This window comes from Patiria miniata, unplaced genomic scaffold (assembly GCF_015706575.1).
Source record: "Patiria miniata isolate m_02_andy unplaced genomic scaffold, ASM1570657v1 HiC_scaffold_27, whole genome shotgun sequence".
Taxonomy (NCBI): domain Eukaryota; kingdom Metazoa; phylum Echinodermata; class Asteroidea; order Valvatida; family Asterinidae; genus Patiria; species Patiria miniata.
In genome coordinates, this window is record NW_024037066.1 from 1,898,108 (window position 1) to 1,924,005 (window position 25,898).

The 25,898-nt window shown below is 38.7% G+C and overlaps 1 protein-coding gene across 1 annotated transcript in view; it reads left to right on the forward strand.

Annotated features, from left to right (window-relative positions):
* The first annotated feature begins 635 nt into the window (after positions 1 to 635).
* LOC119734557 overlaps positions 636 to 25,898 on the forward strand; it is a 78,669-nt gene continuing 53,406 nt past the window's right edge. The window contains exon 1 of the mRNA XM_038208091.1: positions 636 to 2,324. Coding sequence (XP_038064019.1) covers positions 636 to 2,324 — 1,689 coding nt within the window. The remainder of the gene's footprint in view (positions 2,325 to 25,898) is intronic.

Below are 25,898 nucleotides of genomic sequence, written 5' to 3' on the forward strand. Positions count from 1 at the left end.
AATATAACAGAAATCCCATTATATCCTGGCATTGGAGGCACAGTGTGCTGAGCCAATTATTACACCTTCTAAATCAATGGTCGAGTGAGGGCGCTGTTTTTCCTATGTTTTTCTTTATATTGAACAATGGGAAGATTTAATAAAGAATTACACAATACTGTGCGATGTGTGAACGTGGGATCAACTCAATCCTTGATTGCACACAAATTATCTACCATATAGGTCATATTTTGTGATCCCCCCAGACTTTGGAGAGCAAATATCAGTTTCTGTAAGGATTTCAGACTCATGCCCTACAGTCTAATGGTTTTATTATATGGCTATGGTATGCATAGACATAAAGAACTGGTTCCACTAAATAAGCATACCGCCCTCTGCCGTTGAACGGCTCTTCGCGATCGTACTGTACTGGTACCCGGAGAGCGGAGTACGCACGGGTACGGGTTTCAACGTAGCGCGTGTCGGGTACCAGCTGTATGTTTAGAGGAAGCCTGGGCTGCAGACATCTTCAGAAAATGCGACATTTGAAATACTGCACCAAGCTCCGCTCTGCAAAAGAAATGAGTATTTGTGAGTAACTGCGTAACTATAGAGCAAGAAATAGGAATTTGTAGGGGGAACTCGGGAGGGTAAAAATGGCAAATCACGAATTTAATAACCGGCCGTCTTCGCAGTTGTTTCCAGCAGCTCGGGCAATGAAGCAGACGAGCACGACCATGGCCACAGGTCTGGTACCTGGAGTCAACACCTTGACTTCCCCTGTGTCCAAGCAGAGGCAGGTCGAACGACCAATGGCAAGCACACCCACAGCACAAGTTGTTGGGGGAGTGTCGCGCATAGCCTCAGGGGGCCGTGCAAAGCCGGTTGTTGCCCCGCACAGTTTGACAGAGGAGCAGGTTTTGCAGCAGAAAGTGTTTGCTGCCCGCTTGCTGGGGTTACCAGTCGACGTAGCCAGCAAGATGGCTGCTAGTGGCAGAAATACCAGCAACAACCAGGGTGGGTTGGTGTCCTCCAGCACAACGCCGGCAGCGAGTGCAATAGGTAGATCTGCAGGACGTACACGTGCATCACTTACACCGCCACCGTTCCCCAGTGTGTTACAACAACAGCAGCAGCAGCAACAACAGCATCAGCAGATGCCAGGGAAGTTTACCACAGGTGCTGCATCGAGCGTTGTCTTACCAATAAGTAGTTTAGGCACAAATCCGCAGCAGCAGTTTCCTCCAGGTCAACAGCAGCAATTTCTGCAAGGTCAGCATCATCAGCAAGTTTTGCCACAACAGCAGCAGCAGCAACAGTTCCCCTCGGGCCAGCAACTGCAGTTTCCACACGGTGGACAGCAGCAGTTTGCTCAGGGGCCACAGCAGCAAGGCATCCAGCAGCAGCAGCAACAAGCAGGCTTCAACACGGCAAATGTTGCCAACAAGAGCTGGGTTGGAAACGCAAGCCAAAACAACGTGGGTAGTGTAAGGGGAGCTTTTGGGAAATCTCAACAAGCCCCACCATCCAGGTCAGGCAACACAGGGCCAGGTATTCTTGGGGCGTTCCCAGCTACTCAGAGTTTTGGTGCCCCTGTGATAAGCAATACAAATCAGCACACTTCATCTTATGGTGTTGGGCCAATGTCAATGGCAGTCACAACCACTTACTCGGCACCTGGCGTAGCTATGAGTTCAGTCTCATCTCAACCTCCTGCTGCAATGAGCTTGAAAACCCAGTTTTTCCCCAACATGAAGAAGAATCTTCAGGTTCTGTCCCCATTTGAGATGGAGAAACTTCGCAAGGCACTGCTGTCAGGGAAGACGGTTTCGCTGGGGCTGACATCGGCACAAACGCTGGATATCCTACAGACGATGAAGAGTATCAGCTCCAGTAGGATGGAGCCGTCAGCACGTACAAAGAAGACGTCAGATGGAGATTGGGTGGACCCCATCAGCACCAACTGGCCAGGAACGGCGGATGAAGAGTGGAAGGGCCCAGAGAAAGGAACGACACAGCCAACCGATAAACATCGCGGCCTGGGGGCTATTCTTGAAGTATTAAGGTCGGGTCAGAGTTCCGTTAGTGAAGACAAAAGAGGCGGGCAGTCAACGTCCACTCCCATCCAGGGAGGGAACACCTTTGGCCCCACCCCCATAGTGGGTCCAGGGGGCGGTTCCCTCACCATGGATTCAGGGCAAGTCATTTCTAGTATCAATGAGAACCTCAAGATGCTGCAGATGCAGAGGGAAAAGCTTCTCCAAGGTCAAGGCTCGGTGCCACAGAAATCAAGGGACGACTCAGATCAACATGTTAACCAGAGGAGAACCAGTGATAGCAAATGGGTAAGATGCTCAGGGTAAAGTCTGAGATAACTCAAGAAAACTATTTTTTAATTTTTTTGATAATTTGACCTTTTGACTTGTGATTGGTTGATCATGATTCCGCAGATTTGTATGCTTCTTTTTTTGAATTTTGAATTTTTTTAAGTGCTCGCTCTTTACCCATACAGTGAAACGTCGCTATAGCGAACATTGCGGGATCCACAGATATTAATCGTAATAGCGAACGTCTAGTATAGCGATGTATAAGCCGATACTTACCAGCTTGTGGCAGTGGTAGATTAAGACGGGTGCACACATGCACTGGTGCATGTACTTCTTCGCTGGTCATGTAAACCTCTGGTACAACATAGGCCTAATTACGTACCTGGTATATCGTTGAACAACACACACCCAATTTATTTGATTTAATAGTATGCAACGATCGACGTCAGCCCCTGCCAGCTGCGGAGCCTGCAGTACATTTACGTACAATTTAGCGCACAGCACAATGCCACTGATGCACGATGCACGATGCCACGTACGTGTACTAGCTGGCTTAAGGCCGTTGTAGTTCCAGCATCATCATCCGGCTATGGAAAACGTTGAAGTTTTGGGGGCATTTTGTAACAAATCAAAAAGTTTTCTTTTCTCACTGGATACTGAATGTAATGAGTTGAACTCTTCAGGGAATTCACTTCTGGCCTCTAGGCACCTCGTGTGAACTTTTGAGAAAATTTGGTCAAATTTGATTTTTGGGTGAAAAACTGACTTTTTCGATGATGCCGGCTATGGAAAACGTTGAAGTTTTGGGGGCATTTTGTACAAAATCAAAAAGTTGTCTTTTCACACTGGATACTGATTGTAATGAGTTGAACTCTTCAGGGAATTCATTTCTGGCCTCTAGGCATCTTGTGTGAACTTTTGAGCAAATTTGGTCGAGTTGGATTTTTGGGTGAAAAACTGACTTTTTCGATGATGCCGGCTATGGAAAACGTTGAAGTTTTGGGGGCATTTTGTAAAAAATCAAAAAGTTGTCTTTTCTCACTGGATACTGAATGTAATGACTTGAACTCTTCAGAAAATTCAATTCTAGCCTCTAGGCACCTCATGTGAACTTTTGAGCAAATTTGGTCAAGTTGGATTTTTGGGTGAAAAACTGACTTTTTCGATGATGCCGGCTATGGAAAACGTTGCAGTTTTGGGGGCATTTTGTAAAAAAATCAAAAAGTTGTCTTTTCTCACTGGATACTGAATGTAATGAGTTGAACTCTTCAGAAAATTCAATTCTGGCCTCTAGGCACCTCGTGTGAACTTTTGAGCAAATTTGGTTAAGTTTGATTTTTGGCTGGAAAACTGACTTTTTCGATGATGCCGGCTATGGAAAACGTTGAAGTTTTGAGGGCATTTTGTAAAAAATCAAAAAGTTGTCTTTTCTCACTGGATACTGAATGTAATGAGTTGATCTCTTCAGAAAATTCTATTCTGGCCTCTTGGCACCTCGTGTGAACTTTTGAGCAATTTTTGTCAACTTTGATTTTTGGGTGGAAAACTGACTTTTTTGATGATGCCGGCTATGGAAAACGTTGAAGTTTTGGGGGCATTTTGTAAAATATCAAAAAGTTGTCTTTTCTCACTGGATACTGAATGTAATGAGTTGAACTCTTCAAAAAATTCAATTCTGGCCCCTAGGCACCTCGTGTGAACTTTTAAGCAAATTTGGTCAAGTTTGATTTTTGGGTGGAAAACTGACTTTTTCGATGATGCCGGCTATGGAAAACGTTGAAGTTTTGGGGGCATTTTGTACAAAATCAAAAAGTTGTCTTTTCACACTGGATACTGATTGTAATGAGTTGAACTCTTCAGGGAATTCATTTCTGGCCTCTAGGCATCTCGTGTGAACTTTTGAGCAAATTTGGTCAAGTTGGATTTTTGGGTGAAAAACTGACTTTTTCGATGATGCCGGCTATGGAAAACGTTGCAGTTTTGGGGGCATTTTGTAAAAAAATCAAAAGTTGTCTTTTCTCACTGGATACTGAATGTAATGAGTTGAACTCTTCAGAAAATTCAATTCTGGCCTCTAGGCACCTCATGTGAACTTTTGAGCAAATTTGGTCAACTTTGATTTTTGGGTGAAAAACTGACTTTTTCGATGATGCCGGCTATCGAAAAAGTTGAAGTTTTGGGGGCATTTTATAAAAAATCAAAAAGTTGTCTTTTTTCACTGGATACTGAATGTAATGAGTTGAACTCTTCAGGGAATCAATTCTGGCCTCTAGGCACCTCATTTGAACTTTTGAGCAATTTTCGTCACTTTTGATTTTTGGGTGAAAAACTGACTTTTTCGATGATGCCGGCTATGGAAAACGTTGAAGTTTTGGGGCATTTTGTAAAAAATCAAAAGTTGTCTTTTCTCACTGGATACTGAATGTAATGAGTTGAACTCTCCAGAAAATTCAATTCTGGCCTCTAGGCACCTAGTGTGAACTTTTGAGCAATTTTCGTTAACTTTGATTTTTGGGTGAAAAACTGACTTTTTCGATGATGCCGGCTATGGAAAACGTTGAAGTTTTGGGGGCATTTTGTAAAATATCAAAAAGTTGTCTTTTCTCACTGGATACTGAATGAAATGAGTTGAACTCTTCAGAAAATTCAATTCTGGCCTCTGGGCATCTCGTGTGAACTTTTGAGCAAATTTGGTCAAGTTGGATATTTGGGTGAAAAACTGACTTTTTCGAAGATACCGGCTATGGAAAACGTTGAAGTTTTGGGGGCATTTTGTAAAAAATCAAAAAGTTGTCTTTTCTCACTGGATACTTAATGTAATGACTTGAACTCTTCAGAAAATTCAATTCTGGCCTCAAGGCCCCTCATGTGAACTTTTGAGCAAATTTGGTCAACTTTGATTTTTGGGTGAAAAACTGACTTTTTCGATGATGCCGGCTATCGAAAAAGTTGAAGTTTTGGGGGCATTTTATAAAAAATCAAAAAGTTGTCTTTTCTCACTGGATACTGAATGTAATGAGTTGAACTCTTCAGGGAATCAATTCTGGCCTCTAGGCACCTCATTTGAACTTTTGAGCAATTTTGGTCACTTTTGATTTTTGGGTGAAAAACTGACTTTTTCGATGATGCCGGCTATGGAAAACGTTGAAGTTTTGGGGGCTATTTTGTAAAAAATCAAAAAGTTGTCTTTTCTCACTGGATACTGAATGTAATGAGTTGAACTCTTCAGAAAATTCAATTCTGGCCTCTAGGCACCTCGTGTGACATTTTGAGCAAATTTGGTCAAGTTTGATTTTTGGGTGGAAAACTGACTTTTTCGATGATGCCGGCTATGGAAAAAGTTGAAGTTTTGGGGGCATTTTGTAAAAAATCAGAAAGTTGTCTTTTCTCACTGGATACTGAATGTAATGAGTTGAACTCTTCAGGGAATTCAATTCTGGCCTCTAGGCACCTCGTGTGAACTTTTGATCAATTTTCGTCAACTTTGATTTTTGGGTGAACAACTGACTTTTTCGATGATGCCGGCTATGGAAAACGTTGAAGTTTTGGGGGCATTTTGTAAAAAATCAAAAAGTTGTCTTTTCTCACTGGATACTGAATGAAATGAGTTGAACTCTTCAGAAAATTCAATTCTGGCCTCTGGGCATCTCGTGTGAACTTTTGAGCAAATTTGGTCAAGTTGGATTTTTGGGCAAAAACTGACTTTTTCGATGATGCCGGCTATGGAAAACGTTGAAGTTTTGGGGGCATTTTGTAAAAAATCAAAAAGTTGTCTTTTCTCACTGGATACTGAATGTAATGAGTTGAACTCTTCAGGGAATTCAATTCTGGCCTCTAGGCACCTCATTTGAACTTTTGAGCAATTTTCGTCACTTTTGATTTTTGGGTGAAAAACTGACTTTTTCGATGATGCCGGCTATGGAAAACGTTGAAGTTTTGGGGGCATTTTGTAAAAAATCAAAAGTTGTCTTTTCTCACTGGATACTGAATGTAATGAGTTGAACTCTCCAGAAAATTCAATTCTGGCCTCTAGGCACCTAGTGTGAACTTTTGAGCAATTTTCGTTAACTTTGATTTTTGGGTGAAAAACTGACTTTTTCGATGATGCCGGCTATGGAAAACGTTGCAGTTTTGGGGGCATTTTGTAAAAAAATCAAAAAGTTGTCTTTTCTCACTGGATACTGAATGTAATGAGTTGAACTCTTCAGAAAATTCAATTCTGGCCTCTAGGCACCTCGTGTGAACTTTTGAGCAAATTTGGTTAAGTTTGATTTTTGGCTGGAAAACTGACTTTTTCGATGATGCCGGCTATGGAAAACGTTGAAGTTTTGAGGGCATTTTGTAAAAAATGAAAAAGTTGTCTTTTCTCACTGGATACTGAATGTAATGAGTTGATCTCTTCAGAAAATTCTATTCTGGCCTCTTGGCACCTCGTGTGAACTTTTGAGCAATTTTTGTCAACTTTGATTTTTGGGTGGAAAACTGACTTTTTTGATGATGCCGGCTATGGAAAACGTTGAAGTTTTGGGGGCATTTTGTAAAATATCAAAATGTTGTCTTTTCTCACTGGATACTGAATGTAATGAGTTGAACTCTTCAAAAAATTCAATTCTGGCCCCTAGGCACCTCGTGTGAACTTTTAAGCAAATTTGGTCAAGTTTGATTTTTGGGTGGAAAACTGACTTTTTCGATGATGCCGGCTATGGAAAACGTTGAAGTTTTGGGGGCATTTTGTACAAAATCAAAAAGTTGTCTTTTCACACTGGATACTGATTGTAATGAGTTGAACTCTTCAGGGAATTCATTTCTGGCCTCTAGGCATCTCGTGTGAACTTTTGAGCAAATTTGGTCAAGTTGGATTTTTGGGTGAAAAACTGACTTTTTCGATGATGCCGGCTATGGAAAACGTTGCAGTTTTGGGGGCATTTTGTAAAAAAATCAAAAGTTGTCTTTTCTCACTGGATACTGAATGTAATGAGTTGAACTCTTCAGAAAATTCAATTCTGGCCTCTAGGCACCTCATGTGAACTTTTGAGCAAATTTGGTCAACTTTGATTTTTGGGTGAAAAACTGACTTTTTCGATGATGCCGGCTATCGAAAAAGTTGAAGTTTTGGGGGCATTTTATAAAAAATCAAAAAGTTGTCTTTTCTCACTGGATACTGAATGTAATGAGTTGAACTCTTCAGGGAATCAATTCTGGCCTCTAGGCACCTCATTTGAACTTTTGAGCAATTTTCGTCACTTTTGATTTTTGGGTGGAAAACTGACTTTTTCGATGATGCCGGCTATGGAAAACGTTGAAGTTTTGGGGGCATTTTGTAAAAAATCAAAAGTTGTCTTTTCTCACTGGATACTATATGTAATGAGTTGAACTCTCCAGAAAATTCAATTCTGGCCTCTAGGCACCTAGTGTGAACTTTTGAGCAATTTTCGTTAACTTTGATTTTTGGGTGAAAAACTGACTTTTTCGATGATGCCGGCTATGGAAAACGTTGAAGTTTTGGGGGCATTTTGTAAAATATCAAAAAGTTGTCTTTTCTCACTGGATACTGAATGAAATGAGTTGAACTCTTCAGAAAATTCAATTCTGGCCTCTGGGCATCTCGTGTGAACTTTTGAGCAAATTTGGTCAAGTTGGATATTTGGGTGAAAAACTGACTTTTTCGAAGATACCGGCTATGGAAAACGTTGAAGTTTTGGGGGCATTTTGTAAAAAATCAAAAAGTTGTCTTTTCTCACTGGATACTTAATGTAATGACTTGAACTCTTCAGAAAATTCAATTCTGGCCTCTAGGCACCTCATGTGAACTTTTGAGCAAATTTGGTCAACTTTGATTTTTGGGTGAAAAACTGACTTTTTCGATGATGCCGGCTATCGAAAAAGTTGAAGTTTTGGGGGCATTTTATAAAAAATCAAAAAGTTGTCTTTTCTCACTGGATACTGAATGTAATGAGTTGAACTCTTCAGGGAATCAATTCTGGCCTCTAGGCACCTCATTTGAACTTTTGAGCAATTTTCGTCACTTTTGATTTTTGGGTGAAAAACTGACTTTTTCGATGATGCCGGCTATGGAAAACGTTGAAGTTTTGGGGGCATTTTGTAAAAAATCAAAAGTTGTCTTTTCTCACTGGATACTGAATGTAATGAGTTGAACTCTCCAGAAAATTCAATTCTGGCCTCTAGGCACCTAGTGTGAACTTTTGAGCAATTTTCGTTAACTTTGATTTTTGGGTGAAAAACTGACTTTTTCGATGATGCCGGCTATGGAAAACGTTGAAGTTTTGGGGGCATTTTGTAAAATATCAAAAAGTTGTCTTTTCTCACTGGATACTGAATGAAATGAGTTGAACTCTTCAGAAAATTCAATTCTGGCCTCTGGGCATCTCGTGTGAACTTTTGAGCAAATTTGGTCAAGTTGGATATTTGGGTGAAAAACTGACTTTTTCGAAGATACCGGCTATGGAAAACGTTGAAGTTTTGGGGGCATTTTGTAAAAAATCAAAAAGTTGTCTTTTCTCACTGGATACTTAATGTAATGACTTGAACTCTTCAGAAAATTCAATTCTGGCCTCTGGGCATCTCGTGTGAACTTTTGAGCAAATTTGGTCAAGTTGGATTTTTGGGTGAAAAACTGACTTTTTCGATGATGCCGGCTATGGAAAACGTTGAAGTTTTGGGGGCATTTTGTAAAAAATCAAAAAGTTGTCTTTTCTCACTGGATACTTAATGTAATGACTTGAACTCTTCAGAAAATTCAATTCTAGCCTCTAGGCACCTCATGTGAACTTTTGAGCAAATTTGGTCAAGTTGGATTTTTGGGTGAAAAACTGACTTTTTCGATGATGCCAGCTATGAAAACGTTGCAGTTTTGGGGGCATTTTGTAAAAAAATCAAAAAGTTGTCTTTTCTCTCTGGATACTGAATGTAATGAGTTGAACTCTTCAGAAAATTCAATTCTGGCCTCTAGGCACCTCGTGTGAACTTTTGAGCAATTTTCGTCAACTTTGATTTTTGGGTGAAAACTGACTTTTTCGATGATGCCGGCTATGGAAAACGTTGAAGTTTTGAGGGCATTTTGTAAAAAATCAAAAAGTTGTCTTTTCTCACTGGATACTGATTGTAATGAGTTGAACTCTTCAGAAAATTCTATTCTTGCCTCTTGGCACCTCGTGTGAACTTTTGAGCAATTTTTGTCAACTTTGATTTTTGGGTTGAAAACTGACTTTTTTGATGATGCCGGCTATGGAAAACGTTGAAGTTTTGGGGGCATTTTGTAACAAATCAAAAAGTTTTCTTTTCTCACTGGATACTGAATGTAATGAGTTGAACTCTACAGGGAATTCACTTCTGGCCTCTAGGCACCTCGTGTGAACTTTTGAGCAAATTTGGTCAAATTTGATTTTTGTGTGAAAAACTGACTTTTTCGATGATGCCGGCTATGGAAAACGTTGAAGTTTTGGGGGCATTTTGTACAAAATCAAAAAGTTGTCTTTTCACACTGGATACTGATTGTAATGAGTTGAACTCTTCAGGGAATTCATTTCTGGCCTCTAGGCATCTCGTGTGAACTTTTGAGTAAATTTGGTCAAGTTGGATTTTTGGGTGAAAAACTGACTTTTTCGATGATGCCGGCTATGGAAAACGTTGAAGTTTTGGGGGCATTTTGTAAAAAATCAAAAAGTTGTCTTTTCTCACTGGATACTGAATGAAATGAGTTGAACTCTTCAGAAAATTCAATTCTGGCCTCTGGGCATCTCGTGTGAACTTTTGAGCAAATTTGGTCAAGTTGGATTTTTGGGTCAAAAACTGACTTTTTCGATGATGCCGGCTATGGAAAACGTTGAAGTTTTGGGGGCATTTTGTAAAAAATGAAAAAGTTGTCTTTTCTCACTGGATACTTAATGTAATGACTTGAACTCTTCAGAAAATTCAATTCTGGCCTCTAGGCACCTCGTGTGAACTTTTGAGCAATTTTCGTCAACTTTGATTTTGGGTGGAAAACTGACTTTTTCGATGATGCCGGCTATGGAAAACGTTGAAGTTTTGAGGGCATTTTGTAAAAAATCAAAAAGTTGTCTTTTCTCACTGGATACTGAATGTAATGAGTTGATCTCTTCAGAAAATTCTATTCTTGCCTCTTTGCACCTCGTGTGAACTTTTGAGCAATTTTTGTCAACTTTGATTTTTGGGTTGAAAACTGACTTTTTGATGATGCCGGCTATGGAAAACGTTGAAGTTTTGGGGGCATTTTGTAACAAATCAAAAAGTTTTCTTTTCTCACTGGATACTGAATGTAATGAGTTGAACTCTCCAGAAAATTCAATTCTGGCATCTAGGCACCTAGTGTGAACTTTTGAGCAATTTTCGTTAACTTTGATTTTTGGGTGAAAAACTGACTTTTTCGATGATGCCGGCTATGGAAAACGTTGAAGTTTTGGGGGCATTTTGTACAAAATCAAAAAGTTGTCTTTTCACACTGGATACTGATTGTAATGAGTTGAACTCTTCAGGGAATTCATTTCTGGCCTCTAGGCATCTCGTGTGAACTTTTGAGCAAATTGGTCAAGTTGGATTTTTGGGTGAAAAACTGACTTTTTCGATGATGCCGGCTATGGAAAACGTTGAAGTTTTGGGGGCTATTTTGTAAAAAATCAAAAAGTTGTCTTTTCTCACTGGATACTGAATGTAATGAGTTGAACTCTTCAGAAAATTCAATTCTGGCCTCTAGGCACCTCGTGTGACATTTTGAGCAAATTTGGTCAAGTTTGATTTTTGGGTGGAAAACTGACTTTTTCGATGATGCCGGCTATGGAAAAGTTGAAGTTTTGGGGCATTTTGTAAAAAATCAGAAAGTTGTCTTTTCTCACTGGATACTGAATGTAATGAGTTGAACTCTTCAGGGAATTCAATTCTGGCCTCTAGGCACCTCGTGTGAACTTTTGATCAATTTTCGTCAACTTTGATTTTTGGGTGAACAACTGACTTTTTCGATGATGCCGGCTATGGAAAACGTTGAAGTTTTGGGGGCATTTTGTAAAAAATCAAAAAGTTGTCTTTTCTCACTGGATACTGAATGAAATGAGTTGAACTCTTCAGAAAATTCAATTCTGGCCTCTGGGCATCTCGTGTGAACTTTTGAGCAAATTTGGTCAAGTTGGATTTTTGGGCAAAAAACTGACTTTTTCGATGATGCCGGCTATGGAAAACGTTGAAGTTTTGGGGGCATTTTGTAAAAAATCAAAAAGTTGTCTTTTCTCACTGGATACTGAATGTAATGAGTTGAACTCTTCAGGGAATTCAATTCTGGCCTCTAGGCACCTCATGTGAACTTTTGAGCAATTTTCGTCACTTTTGATTTTTGGGTGAAAAACTGACTTTTTCGATGATGCCGGCTATGGAAAACGTTGAAGTTTTGGGGGCATTTTGTAAAAAATCAAAAGTTGTCTTTTCTCACTGGATACTGAATGTAATGAGTTGAACTCTCCAGAAAATTCAATTCTGGCCTCTAGGCACCTAGTGTGAACTTTTGAGCAATTTTCGTTAACTTTGATTTTTGGGTGAAAAACTGACTTTTTCGATGATGCCGGCTATGGAAAACGTTGAAGTTTTGGGGGCATTTTGTAAAATATCAAAAAGTTGTCTTTTCTCACTGGATACTGAATGAAATGAGTTGAACTCTCCAGAAAATTCAATTCTGGCATCTAGGCACCTAGTGTGAACTTTTGAGCAATTTCGTTAACTTTGATTTTTGGGTGAAAAACTGACTTTTTCGATGATGCCGGCTATGGAAAACGTTGAAGTTTTGGGAGCATTTTGTAAAAAATCAAAAAGTTGTCTTTTCTCACTGGATACTGAATGAAATGAGTTGAACTCTTCAGAAAATTCAATTCTGGCCTCTGGGCATCTCGTGTGAACTTTTGAGCAAATTTGGTCAAGTTGGATTTTTGGGCAAAAACTGACTTTTTCGATGATGCCGGCTATGGAAAACGTTGAAGTTTTGGGGGCATTTTGTAAAAAATCAAAAAGTTGTCTTTTCTCACTGGATACTAATGTAATGACTTGAACTCTTCAGAAAATTCAATTCTGGCCTCTGGGCATCTCGTGTGAACTTTTGAGCAAATTTTGTCAAGTTTGATTTTTGGGTGAAAAACTGACTTTTTCGATGATGCCGGCTATGGAAAACGTTGAAGTTTTGAGGGTATTTTGAAAAAAATGAAAAAGTTGTCTTTTCTCACTGGATACTGAATGTAATGAGTTGAACTCCTCTGGGAATTCAACTCTGGCCTAAAGGCACCTCGTGTGAACTTTTGAGCAAGTTTGGTCACTTCGATTTTTGGGTGAAAAACTGACTTTTTCGATGATGCCGGCTATGGAAAACGTTGAAGTTTTGGGGGCATTTTGTAAAAAATCTAAAAGTTGTCTTTTCTCACTGGATACTGAATGTAATGAGTTGAACTCTGCAGAAAATTCAATTCTGGCCTCTAGGCTCCTCGTGTGAACTTTTAAGCAAATTTGGTAAGTTTGATTTTTGGCTGAAAAAGTGACTTTTTCGATGATGCCGGCTATGGAAAACGTTGAAGTTTTGGGGGCATTTTGTAAAAATGAAAAAGTTGTCTTTTCTCACTGGATACTGAATGTAATGAGTTGAACTCTTCAGAAAATTCAATTCTGGCCTCTAGGCACCTCGTGTGAACATTTGAGCAAATTTGGTCAAGTTGGATATTTGGGTGAAAAAATGACTTTTTCGATGATGCCGGCTATGGAAAACGTTGAAGTTTTGGGGGCATTTTGTAAAAAATCAAAAAGTTGTCTTTTCTCACTGGATACTGAATGTAATGAGTTGAACTCTTCAGAAAATTCAATTCTGGCCTCTAGGCACCTCGTGTGAACTTTTGAGCAATTTTCGTCAACTTTGATTTTTGGGTGGAAAACTGACTTTTTTGATGATGCCGGCTATGGAAAACGTTGAAGTTTTGGGGGCATTTTGTAAAACATCAAAAAGTTGTCTTTTCTCACTGGATACTGAATGTAATGAGTTGAACTTTTCAGAAAATTCAATTCTGGCCTCTAGGCACCTCGTGTGAACTTTTGAGTAATTTTCTTCAACTTTGATTTTTGGGTGAAAAATGACTTTTTCGATGATGCCGGCTATGGAAAACGTTGAAGTTTTGGGGGCATTTTGTAAAAAATGAAAAAGTTGTCTTTTCTCACTGGATACTGAATGTAATGAGTTGAACTCCTCTGGGAATTCAACTCTGGCCTATAGGCACCTCGTGTGAACTTTTGAGCAAGTTTGGTCACTTTCAAGTTTTGGGTGAAAAACTGACTTTTTCGATGATGCCGGCTATGGAAAACGTTGAAGTTTTGGGGGCATTTTGTAAAAAATCTAAAAGTTGTCTTTTCTCACTGGATACTGAATGTAATGAGTTGAACTCATCAGGGGATTCAACTCTGGCCTCTATGCACCTAGTGTGAACTTTTGAGCAATTTACGTTAACTTTGATTTTTGGGTGAAAAACTGACTTTTTCGATGATGCCGGCTGTGGAAAACGTTGAAGTTTTGGGGGCATTTTGTAAAAAATCAAAAAGTTGTCTTTTCTCACTGGATACTGAATGTAATGAGTTGAACTCTGCAGAAAATTCAATTCTGGCCTCTAGGCTCCTCGTGTGAACTTTTAAGCAAATTTGGTAAGTTTGATTTTTGGGTGAAAAAGTGACTTTTTCGATGATGCCGGCTATGGAAAACGTTGAAGTTTTGGGGGCATTTTGTAAAAAATGAAAAAGTTGTCTTTTCTCACTGGATACTGAATGTAATGAGTTGAACTCATCAGGGGATTCAACTCTGGCCTCTAGGCACCTAGTGTGAACTTTTGAGCAATTTACGTTAACTTTGATTTTTGGGTGAAAAAGTGACTTTTTCGATGATGCCGGCTATGGAAAACGTTGAAGTTTTGGGGGCATTTTGTAAAAAATGAAAAAGTTGTCTTTTCTCACTGGATACTGAATGTAATGAGTTGAACTCATCAGGGGATTCAACTCTGGCCTCTAGGCACCTAGTGTGAACTTTTGAGCAATTTACGTTAACTTTGATTTTTGGGTGAAAAACTGACTTTTTCGATGATGCCGGCTATGGAAAACGTTGAAGTTTTGGGGCATTTTGTAAAAAATCAAAAAGTTGTCTTTTCTCACTGGATACTGAATGTAATGAGTTGAACTCTTCAGAAAATTCAATTCTGGCCTCTAGGCACCTCGTGTGAACTTTTGAGCAATTTTCGTCAACTTTGATTTTTGGGTGAAAAACTGTCTTTTTCGATGATGCCGGCTATGGAAAACGTTGAAGTTTTGAGGGCATTTTGTAAAAAATCAAAAAGTTGTCTTTTCTCACTGGATACTGAATGTAATGAGTTGAACTCTTCAGAAAATTCAATTCTGGCCTCTAGGCACCTGTGTGAACTTTTGAGCAATTTCGTCAACTTTGATTTTTGGTGTGAAAAAGTGACTTTTTCGATGATGCCGGCTATGGAAAACGTTGAAGTTTTGGGGGCATTTTGTAAAAATGAAAAAGTTGTCTTTTCTCACTGGATACTGAATGTAATGAGTTGAACTCTTCAGAAAATTCAATTCTGGCCTCTAGGCACCTCGTGTGAACTTTTGAGCAATTTTCGTCAACTTTGATTTTTGGGTGAAAAACTGACTTTTTCGATGATGCCGGCTATGGAAAACGTTGAAGTTTTGAGGGCATTTTGTAAAAAATCAAAAAGTTGTCTTTTCTCACTGGATACTGAATGTAATGAGTTGATCTCTTCAGAAAATTCAATTCTGGCCTCTAGGCACCTCGTGTGAACTTTTGAGCAATTTTGTCAACTTTGATTTTTGGTGGAAAACTGACTTTTTGATGATGCCGGCTATGGAAAACGTTGAAGTTTGGGGGCATTTTGTAAAATATCAAAAAGTTGTCTTTTCTCACTGGATACTGAATGTAATGAGTTGAACTCTTCAGAAAATTCAATTCTGGCCTCTAGGCACCTCGTGTGAACTTTTGAGCTTTTTTCGTCAAGTTTGATTTTTGGGTGAAAAACTGACTTTTTCGATGATGCCGGCTATGGAAAACGTTGAAGTTTTGGGGGCATTTTGTAAAAAATCAAAAAGTTGTCTTTTCTCACTGGATACTGAATGTAATGAGTTGAACTCTCAGAAAATTCAATTCTGGCCTCTAGGCACCTCGTGTGAACTTTGAGCAAATTGGTCAAGTTTGATTTTTGGGTGAAAACTGACTTTTTCGATGATGCCGGCTATGGAAAACGTTGTGTTTTGGGGGCATTTTGTAAAAAATCAAAAAGTTGTCTTTCTCACTGGATACTGAATGTAATGAGTTGAACTCTTCAGAAAATTCAATTCTGGCCTCTAGGCACCTCGTGTGAACTTTTGAGCAATTTCGTCAACTTTGATTTTTGGGTGAAAAACTGACTTTTTCGATGATGCCGGCTATGGAAAACGTTGAAGTTTTGGGGCATTTTGTAAAAAATCAAAAAGTTGTCTTTTCTCACTGGATACTGAATGTAATGAGTTGAACTCTTCAGGGAATTTTCTGGCCTCTAGGCATCTTGTGTGAACTTTTGAGCAAATTTGGTCAAGTTGGATTTTTGGGTGAAAAACTGACTTTTTCGATGATGCCGGCTATGGAAAACGTTGAAGTTTTGGGGGCATTTTGTAAAAAATCAAAAAGTTGTCTTTTCTCACTGGATACTGAATGTAATGAGTTGAACTTTTCAGGGAATTCAATTCTGGCCTCTAGGCACCTCATGTGAACTTTTGAGCAAATTTGGTCAAGTTTGATTTTTGGGTGAAAAACTGACTTTTTCGATGATGCCGGCTATGGAAAACGTTGAAGTTTTGGGGGCATTTTGTAAAAAAATCAAAAGTTGTCTTTTCTCACTGGATACTGAATGTAATGAGTTGAACTCTTCAGAAAATTCAATTCTGGCCTCTAGGCACCTCGTGTGACATTTTGAGCAAATTTGGTCAACTTTGATTTTTGGGTGAAAAACTGACTTTTTCGATGATGCCGGCTATGGAAAACGTTGAAGTTTTGGGGGCATTTTGTAAAAAATCAAAAAGTTGTCTTTTCTCACTGGATACTGAATGTAATGAGTTGAACTCTTCAGAAAATTCAATTCTGGCCTCTAGGCACCTCGTGTGAACTTTTGAGCAATTTCGTCAACTTTGATTTTTGGGTGAAAAAATGACTTTTTCGATGATGCCGGCTATGGAAAACGTTGAAGTTTTGGGGGCATTTTGTAAAAAATCAAAAAAGTGTCTTTTCTCACTGGATACTGAATGTAATGAGTTGAACTCTTCAGAAAATTCAATTCTGGCCTCTAGGCACCTCGTGTGAACTTTGAGCAAATTTGGTCAAGTTTGATTTTTGGGTGAAAAACTGACTTTTTCGATGATGCCGGCTATGGAAAACGTTGAAGTTTGGGGGCATTTTGTAAAAAATCAAAAAGTTGTCTTTTCTCACTGGATACTGAATGTAATGAGTTGAACTCTTCAGAAAATTCAATTCTGGCCTCTAGGCACCTCTGTGAACTTTTGAGCAATTTTCGTCAACTTTGATTTTTGGGTGAAAACTGACTTTTTCGATGATGCCGGCTATGGAAAACGTTGAAGTTTTGAGGGCATTTTGTAAAAAATCAAAAAGTTGTCTTTTCTCACTGGATACTGAATGTAATGAGTTGAACTCTTCAGAAAATTCAATTCTGGCCTCTAGGCACCTCGTGTGAACTTTTGAGCAATTTTTGTCAACTTTGATTTTTGGGTGAAAAACTGACTTTTTGATGATGCCGGCTATGGAAAACGTTGAAGTTTTGGGGCATTTTGTAAAAATCAAAAAGTTTTCTTTTCTCACTGGATACTGAATGTAATGAGTTGAACTCTTCACGGAATTCAATTCTGGCCTCTAGGCACCTCGTGTGAACTTTTGAGCAAATTTGGTCAAGTTTGATTTTTGGGTGGAAAACTGACTTTTTCGATGATGCCGGCTATGGAAAACGTTGAAGTTTTGGGGGCATTTTGTAAAAAATCAAAAAGTTGTCTTTTCTCACTGGATACTGAATGTAATGAGTTGAACTCTTCAGAAAATTCAATTCTGGCCTCTAGGCACCTCGTGTGAACTTTTGAGCAAATTTGGTCAACTTTGATTTTTGGGTGAAAAACTGACTTTTTCGATGATGCCAGCTATGGAAAACGTTGAAGTTTTGGGGGCATTTTGTAAAAAATCAAAAAGTTGTCTTTTCTCACTGGATACTGAATGTAATGAGTTGAACTCTTCAGAAAATTCAATTCTGGCCTCTAGGCACCTCGTGTGAACTTTTGAGCAAATTTGTCAAGTTGGATATTTGGGTGAAAAAATGACTTTTTCGATGATGCCGGCTATGGAAAACGTTGAAGTTTTGGGGGCATTTTGTAAAAAATCAAAAAGTTGTCTTTTCTCACTGGATACTGAATGTAATGAGTTGAACTCTTCAGAAAATTCAATTCTGGCCTCTAGGCACCTCGTGTGAACTTTTGAGCAATTTCGTCAACTTTGATTTTTGGGTGGAAAACTGACTTTTTTGATGATGCCGGCTATGGAAAACGTTGAAGTTTTGGGGGCATTTTGTAAAAAATCAAAAAGTTGTCTTTTCTCACTGGATACTGAATGTAATGAGTTGAACTCTTCAGAAAATTCAATTCTGGCCTCTAGGCACCTCGTGTGAACTTTTGAGCAATTTTCGTCAACTTTGATTTTTTGGGTGAAAAACTGACTTTTTCGATGATGCCGGCTATGGAAAACGTTGAAGTTTTGGGGCATTTTGTAAAAAATGAAAAGTTGTCTTTTCTCACTGGATACTGAATGTAATGAGTTGAACTCTTCAGGGAATTCAACTCTGGCCTCTAGGCACCTCGTGTGAACTTTTGAGCAAGTTTGGTCACTTTCGATTTTTGGGTGAAAAACTGACTTTTTCGATGATGCCGGCTATGGAAAACGTTGAAGTTTTGGGGGCATTTTGTAAAAAATCAAAAAGTTGTCTTTTCTCACTGGATACTGAATGTAATGAGTTGAACTCTTCAGAAAATTCAATTCTGGCCTCTAGGCACCTCGTGTGAACTTTTGAGCAAATTTGTTAACTTTGATTTTTGGGTGAAAAACTGACTTTTTCGATGATGCCGGCTATGGAAAACGTTGAAGTTTTGGGGGCATTTTGTAAAAAATGAAAAAGTTGTCTTTTCTCACTGGATACTGAATGTAATGAGTTGAACTCTTCAGAAAATTCAATTCTGGCCTCTAGGCACCTCGTGTGAACTTTTGAGCAAATTTGGTCAAGTTGGATTTTTGGGTGAAAAACTGACTTTTTCGATGATGCCGGCTATGGAAAACGTTGAAGTTTTGGGGGCATTTTGTAAAAAATCAAAAAGTTGTCTTTTCTCACTGGATACTGAATGTAATGAGTTGAACTCTTCAGAAATTCAATTCTGGCCTCTAGGCACCTCGTGTGAACTTTTGAGCAATTTCGTCAACTTTGATTTTTGGGTGGAAAACTGACTTTTTGATGATGCCGGCTATGGAAAACGTTGAAGTTTTGGGGCATTTTGTAAAAATCAAAAAGTTGTCTTTTCTCACTGGATACTGAATGTAATGAGTTGAACTTTCAGAATTCAATTCTGGCCTCTAGGCACCTCGTGTGAACTTTTGAGCAATTTTCTTCAACTTTGATTTTTGGGTGAAAAAATGACTTTTTCGATGATGCCGGCTATGGAAAACGTTGAAGTTTTGGGGGCATTTTGTAAAAAATGAAAAAGTTGTCTTTTCTCACTGGATACTGAATGTAATGAGTTGAACTCCTCTGGGAATTCAACTCTGGCCTAAGGCACCTCGTGTGAACTTTTGAGCAAATTTGGTCACTTTCAATTTTTGGGTGAAAAACTGACTTTTTCGATGATGCCGGCTATGGAAAACGTTGAAGTTTTGGGGGCATTTTGTAAAAAATCAAAAAGTTGTCTTTTCTCACTGGATACTGAATGTAATGAGTTGAACTCATCAGGGGATTCAACTCTGGCCTCTAGGCACCTAGTGTGAACTTTTGAGCAATTTACGTTAACTTTGATTTTTGGGTGAAAAACTGACTTTTTCGATGATGCCGGCTATGGAAAACGTTGAAGTTTTGGGGGCATTTTGTAAAAAATGAAAAGTTGTCTTTTCTCACTGGATACTGAATGTAATGAGTTGAACTCATCAGGGGATTCAACTCTGGCCTCTAGGCACCTAGTGTGAACTTTTGAGCAATTTACGTTAACTTTGATTTTTGGGTGAAAAACTGACTTTTTCGATGATGCCGGCTATGGAAAACGTTGAAGTTTTGGGGGCATTTTGTAAAAAATCAAAAAGTTGTCTTTTCTCACTGGATACTGAATGTAATGAGTTGAACTCATCAGGGAATTCAACTCTGGCCTCTAGGCACCTAGTGTGAACTTTTGAGCAATTTACGTTAACTTTGATTTTTGGGTGAAAAACTGACTTTTTCGATGATGCCGGCTATGGAAAACGTTGAAGTTTTGGGGGCATTTTGTAAAAAATCAAAAAGTTGTCTTTTCTCACTGGATACTGAATGTAATGAGTTGAACTCTTCAGAAAATTCAATTCTGGCCTCTAGGCACCTCGTGTGAACTTTTGAGCAATTTCGTCAACTTTGATTTTTGGGTGAAAAACTGACTTTTTCGATGATGCCGGCTATGGAAAACGTTGAAGTTTTGAGGGCATTTTGTAAAAAATCAAAAAGTTGTCTTTTCTCACTGGATACTGAATGTAATGAGTTGAACTCTTCAGGAAATTCAATTCTGGCCTCTAGGCACCTCGTGTGAACTTTTGAGCAATTTTCGTCAACTTTGATTTTTGGGTGAAAAACTGACTTTTTCGATGATGCCGGCTATGGAAAACGTTGAAGTTTTGGGGGCATTTTGTAAAAATGAAAAAGTTGTCTTTTCTCACTGGATACTGAATGTAATGAGTTGAACTCTTCAGAAAATTCAATTCTGGCCTCTAGGCACCTCGTGTGAACTTTTGAGCAATTTCGTCAACTTTGATTTTTGGGTGAAAAACTGACTTTTTCGATGATGCCGGCTATGGAAAACGTTGAAGTTTTGGGGGCATTTTGTAAAAAATCAAAAAGTTGTCTTTTCTCACTGGATACTGAATGTAATGAGTTGAACTCTTCAGAAAATTCAATTCTGGCCTCTAGGCACCTCGTGTGAACTTTTGAGCAAATTTGGTTAAGTTTTGATTTTTGGGTGAAAAACTGACTTTTTCGATGATGCCGGCTATGGAAAACGTTGAAGTTTTTTTGGGGAAAAAATGAAAAAGTTGTCTTTTCTCACTGGATACTGAATGTAATGAGTTGAACTCTTCAGAAAATTCAATTCTGGCCTCTAGGCACCTCGTGTGAACTTTTGAGCAATTTGGTCACTTCGATTTTTGGGTGAAAAACTGACTTTTTCGATGATGCCGGCTATGGAAAACGTTGAAGTTTTGGGGCATTTTGTAAAAAATCAAAAAGTTGTCTTTTCTCACTGGATACTGAATGTAATGAGTTGAACTCTTCAGGGATTCAACTCTGGCCTCTAGGCACCTCGTGTGAACTTTTGAGCAATTTACGTTAACTTTGATTTTTGGGTGAAAAACTGATTTTTTCGATGATGCCGGCTATGGAAAACGTTGAAGTTTTGGGGGCATTTTGTAAAAAATCAAAAAGTTGTCTTTTCTCACTGGATACTGAATGTAATGAGTTGAACTCTTCAGAAATTCAATTCTGGCCTCTAGGCACCTCGTGTGAACTTTTGAGCAATTTTCGTCAACTTTGATTTTTGGGTGAAAAACTGTTTTTCGATGATGCCGGCTATGGAAAACGTTGAAGTTTTGGGGGCATTTTGTAAAAAATGAAAAGTTGTCTTTTCTCACTGGATACTGAATGTAATGAGTTGAACTCTTCAGAAAATTCAATTCTGGCCTCTAGGCACCTCGTGTGAACTTTTGAGCAAATTTGGTCAAGTTTGATTTTTGGGTGAAAAAATGACTTTTTCGATGATGCCGGCTATGGAAAACGTTGAAGTTTTGGGGGCATTTTGTAAAAAATCAAAAAGTTGTCTTTTCTCACTGGATACTGAATGTAATGAGTTGAACTCTTCAGAAAATTCAATTCTGGCCTCTAGGCACCTCGTGTGAACTTTTGAGCAATTTTCGTCAACTTTGATTTTTGGGTGAAAAACTGACTTTTTTGATGATGCCGGCTATGGAAAACGTTGAAGTTTTGGGGGCATTTTGTAAAAAATCAAAAAGTTGTCTTTTCTCACTGGATACTGAATGTAATGAGTTGAACTCTTCAGAAAATTCAATTCTGGCCTCTAGGCACCTCGTGTGAACTTTTGAGCAATTTTCGTCAACTTTGATTTTTGGGTGAAAAACTGACTTTTTCGATGATGCCGGCTATGGAAAACGTTGAAGTTTTGGGGGCATTTTGTAAAAAATGAAAAAGTTGTCTTTTCTCACTGGATACTGAATGTAATGAGTTGAACTCTTCAGGGAATTCAACTCTGGCCTCTAGGCACCTCGTGTGAACTTTTGAGCAAGTTTGGTCAACTTTGATTTTTGGGTGAAAAACTGACTTTTTCGATGATGCCGGCTATGGAAAACGTTGAAGTTTGGGGGCATTTTGTAAAAAATCAAAAAGTTGTCTTTTCTCACTGGATACTGAATGTAATGAGTTGAACTCTTCAGGGGATTCAACTCTGGCCTCTAGGCACCTCGTGTGAACTTTTGAGCAATTTACGTTAACTTTGATTTTTGGGTGAAAAACTGACTTTTTCGATGATGCCGGCTGTATGGAAAACGTTGAAGTTTTGGGGCATTTTGTAAAAAATCAAAAAGTTGTCTTTTCTCACTGGATACTGAATGTAATGAGTTGAACTCTTCAGAAAATTCAATTCTGGCCTCTAGGCACCTCGTGTGAACTTTTGAGCAAATTTGGTTCACTTTGATTTTTGGGTGAAAAACTGACTTTTTCGATGATGCCGGCTATGGAAAACGTTGAAGTTTTGGGGCATTTTGTAAAAAATGAAAAAGTTGTCTTTTCTCACTGGATACTGAATGTAATGAGTTGAACTCTTCAGGGGATTCAATTCTGGCCTCTAGGCACCTAGTGTGAACTTTTGAGCAATTTACGTTAACTTTGATTTTTGGGTGAAAAACTGACTTTTTCGATGATGCCGGCTATGGAAAACGTTGAAGTTTTGGGGGCATTTTGTAAAAAATCAAAAAGTTGTCTTTTCTCACTGGATACTGAATGTAATGAGTTGAACTCTTCAGGGAATTCAATTCTGGCCTCTAGGCACCTCGTGTGAACTTTTGAGCAATTTCGTTAACTTTGATTTTTGGGTGAAAAACTGACTTTTTCGATGATGCCGGCTATGGAAAACGTTGAAGTTTTGGGGGCATTTTGTAAAAAATCAAAAAGTTGTCTTTTCTCACTGGATACTGAATGTAATGAGTTGAACTCTTCAGAAATTCAATTCTGGCCTCTAGGCACCTCGTGTGAACTTTTGAGCAATTTTCGTCAACTTTGATTTTTGGGTGAAAAACTGACTTTTTCGATGATGCCGGCTATGGAAAACGTTGAAGTTTTGGGGCATTTTGTAAAAAATCAAAAAGTTGTCTTTTCTCACTGGATACTGAATGTAATGAGTTGAACTCTTCAGAAATTCAATTCTGGCCTCTAGGCACCTTGTGTGAACTTTTGAGCAATTCGTTCAACTTTGATTTTGGGTGAAAACTGACTTTTTCGATGATGCCGGCTATGGAAAACGTTGAAGTTTTGGGGGCATTTTGTAAAAAATGAAAAAGTTGTCTTTTCTCACTGGATACTGAATGTAATGAGTTGAACTCTTCAGAAAATTCAATTCTGGCCTCTAGGCACCTCGTGTGAACTTTTGAGCAATTTTCGTCAACTTTGATTTTTGGGTGAAAAACTGACTTTTTCGATGATGCCGGCTATGGAAAACGTTGAAGTTTTGGGGGCATTTTGTAAAAAATCAAAAAGTTGTCTTTTCTCACTGGATACTGAATGTAATGAGTTGAACTCTTCAGAAAATTCAATTCTGGCCTCTAGGCACCTCGTGTGAACTTTTGAGCAAATTTCGTTAACTTTGATTTTGGGTGAAAAACTGACTTTTTCGATGATGCCGGCTATGGAAAACGTTGAAGTTTTGGGGGCATTTTGTAAAAAATCAAAAAGTTGTCTTTTCTCACTGGATACTGAATGTAATGAGTTGAACTCTTCAGGAAATTCAATTCTGGCCTCTAGGCACCTCGTGTGAACTTTTGAGCAATTTTCGTCAACTTTGATTTTTGGGTGAAAAACTGACTTTTTCGATGATGCCGGCTATGGAAAACGTTGAAGTTTTGGGGGCATTTTGTAAAAAATCAAAAAGTTGTCTTTTCTCACTGGATACTGAATGTAATGAGTTGAACTCTCGGGAAATTCAATTCTGGCCTCTAGGCACCCTGTGGAACTTTTGAGCAATTTGGTCACTTTGATTTTTGGGTGAAAAACTGACTTTTTCGATGATGCCGGCTATGGAAAACGTTGAAGTTTTGGGGGCATTTTGTAAAAAATCAAAAAGTTGTCTTTTCTCACTGGATACTGAATGTAATGAGTTGAACTCTTCAGGGGATTCAACTCTGGCCTCTAGGCACCTCGTGTGAACTTTTGAGCAATTTACGTTACTTTGATTTTTGGGTGAAAAACTGATTTTTTCGATGATGCCGGCTATGGAAAACGTTGAAGTTTTGGGGGCATTTTGTAAAAAATCAAAAAGTTGTCTTTTCTCACTGGATACTGAATGTAATGAGTTGAACTCTTCAGAAAATTCAATTCTGGCCTCTAGGCACCTCGTGTGAACTTTTGAGCAATTTCGTCAACTTTGATTTTTGGGTGTGAAAAACTGACTTTTTCGATGATGCCGGCTATGGAAAACGTTGAAGTTTTGGGGGCATTTTGTAAAAAATCAAAAAGTTGTCTTTTCTCACTGGATACTGAATGTAATGAGTTGAACTCTTCAGAAATTCAATTCTGGCCTCTAGGCACCTCGTGTGAACTTTTGAGCAAGTTTGGTCACTTTGATTTTTGGGTGAAAAACTGACTTTTTCGATGATGCCGGCTATGGAAAACGTTGAAGTTTGGGGGCATTTTGTAAAAAATCAAAAAAGTTGTCTTTTCTCACTGGATACTGAATGTAATGAGTTGAACTCTTCAGAAAATTCAATTCTGGCCTCTAGGCACCTCGTGTGAACTTTTGAGCAATTTTCGTCAACTTTGATTTTGGGTGAAAAACTGACTTTTTCGATGATGCCGGCTATGGAAAACGTTGAAGTTTTGGGGCATTTTGTAAAAAATCAAAAGTTGTCTTTTCTCACTGGATACTGAATGTAATGAGTTGAACTCTTCAGAAAATTCAATTCTGGCCTCTAGGCACCTCGTGTGAACTTTTGAGCAATTTCGTCAACTTTGATTTTGGGTGAAAAACTGACTTTTTCGATGATGCCGGCTATGGAAAACGTTGAAGTTTTGGGGGCATTTTGTAAAAAATCAAAAAGTTGTCTTTTCTCACTGGATACTGAATGTAATGAGTTGAACTCTTCAGAAAATTCAATTCTGGCCTCTAGGCACCTCGTGTGAACTTTTGAGCAATTTGGTAACTTTGATTTTTGGGTGAAAACTGACTTTTTCGATGATGCGGCTATGGAAAACGTTGAAGTTTTGTGGGCATTTTGTAAAAATCAAAAAGTTGTCTTTTCTCACTGGATACTGAATGTAATGAGTTGAACTCTTCAGGAAATTCAATTCTGGCCTCTAGGCACCTCGTGTGAACTTTTGAGCAATTTCGTCAACTTTGATTTTTGGGTGAAAAACTGACTTTTCGATGATGCCGGCTATGGAAAACGTTGAAGTTTTGAGGGCATTTTGTAAAAAATCAAAAAGTTGTCTTTTCTCACTGGATACTGAATGTAATGAGTTGAACTCTTCAGGGAATTCAATTCTGGCCTCTAGGCACCTCGTGTGAACTTTTGAGCATTTTCGTCAACTTTGATTTTTGGGTGAAAAACTGACTTTTTCGATGATGCCGGCTATGGAAAACGTTGAAGTTTTGGGGGCATTTTGTAAAAAATCAAAAAGTTGTCTTTTCTCACTGGATACTGAATGTAATGAGTTGAACTCTTCAGAAAATTCAATTCTGGCCTCTAGGCACCTCGTGTGAACTTTTGAGCAATTTTCGTCAACTTTGATTTTTGGGTGAAAAACTGACTTTTTCGATGATGCCGGCTATGGAAAACGTTGAAGTTTTGGGGGCCATTTTGTAAAAAATCAAAAAGTTGTCTTTTCTCACTGGATACTGAATGTAATGAGTTGAACTCTTCAGAAAATTCAATTCTGGCCTCTAGGCACCTCGTGTGTGAACTTTTGAGCAATTTCGTCAACTTTGATTTTGGGTGAAAAACTG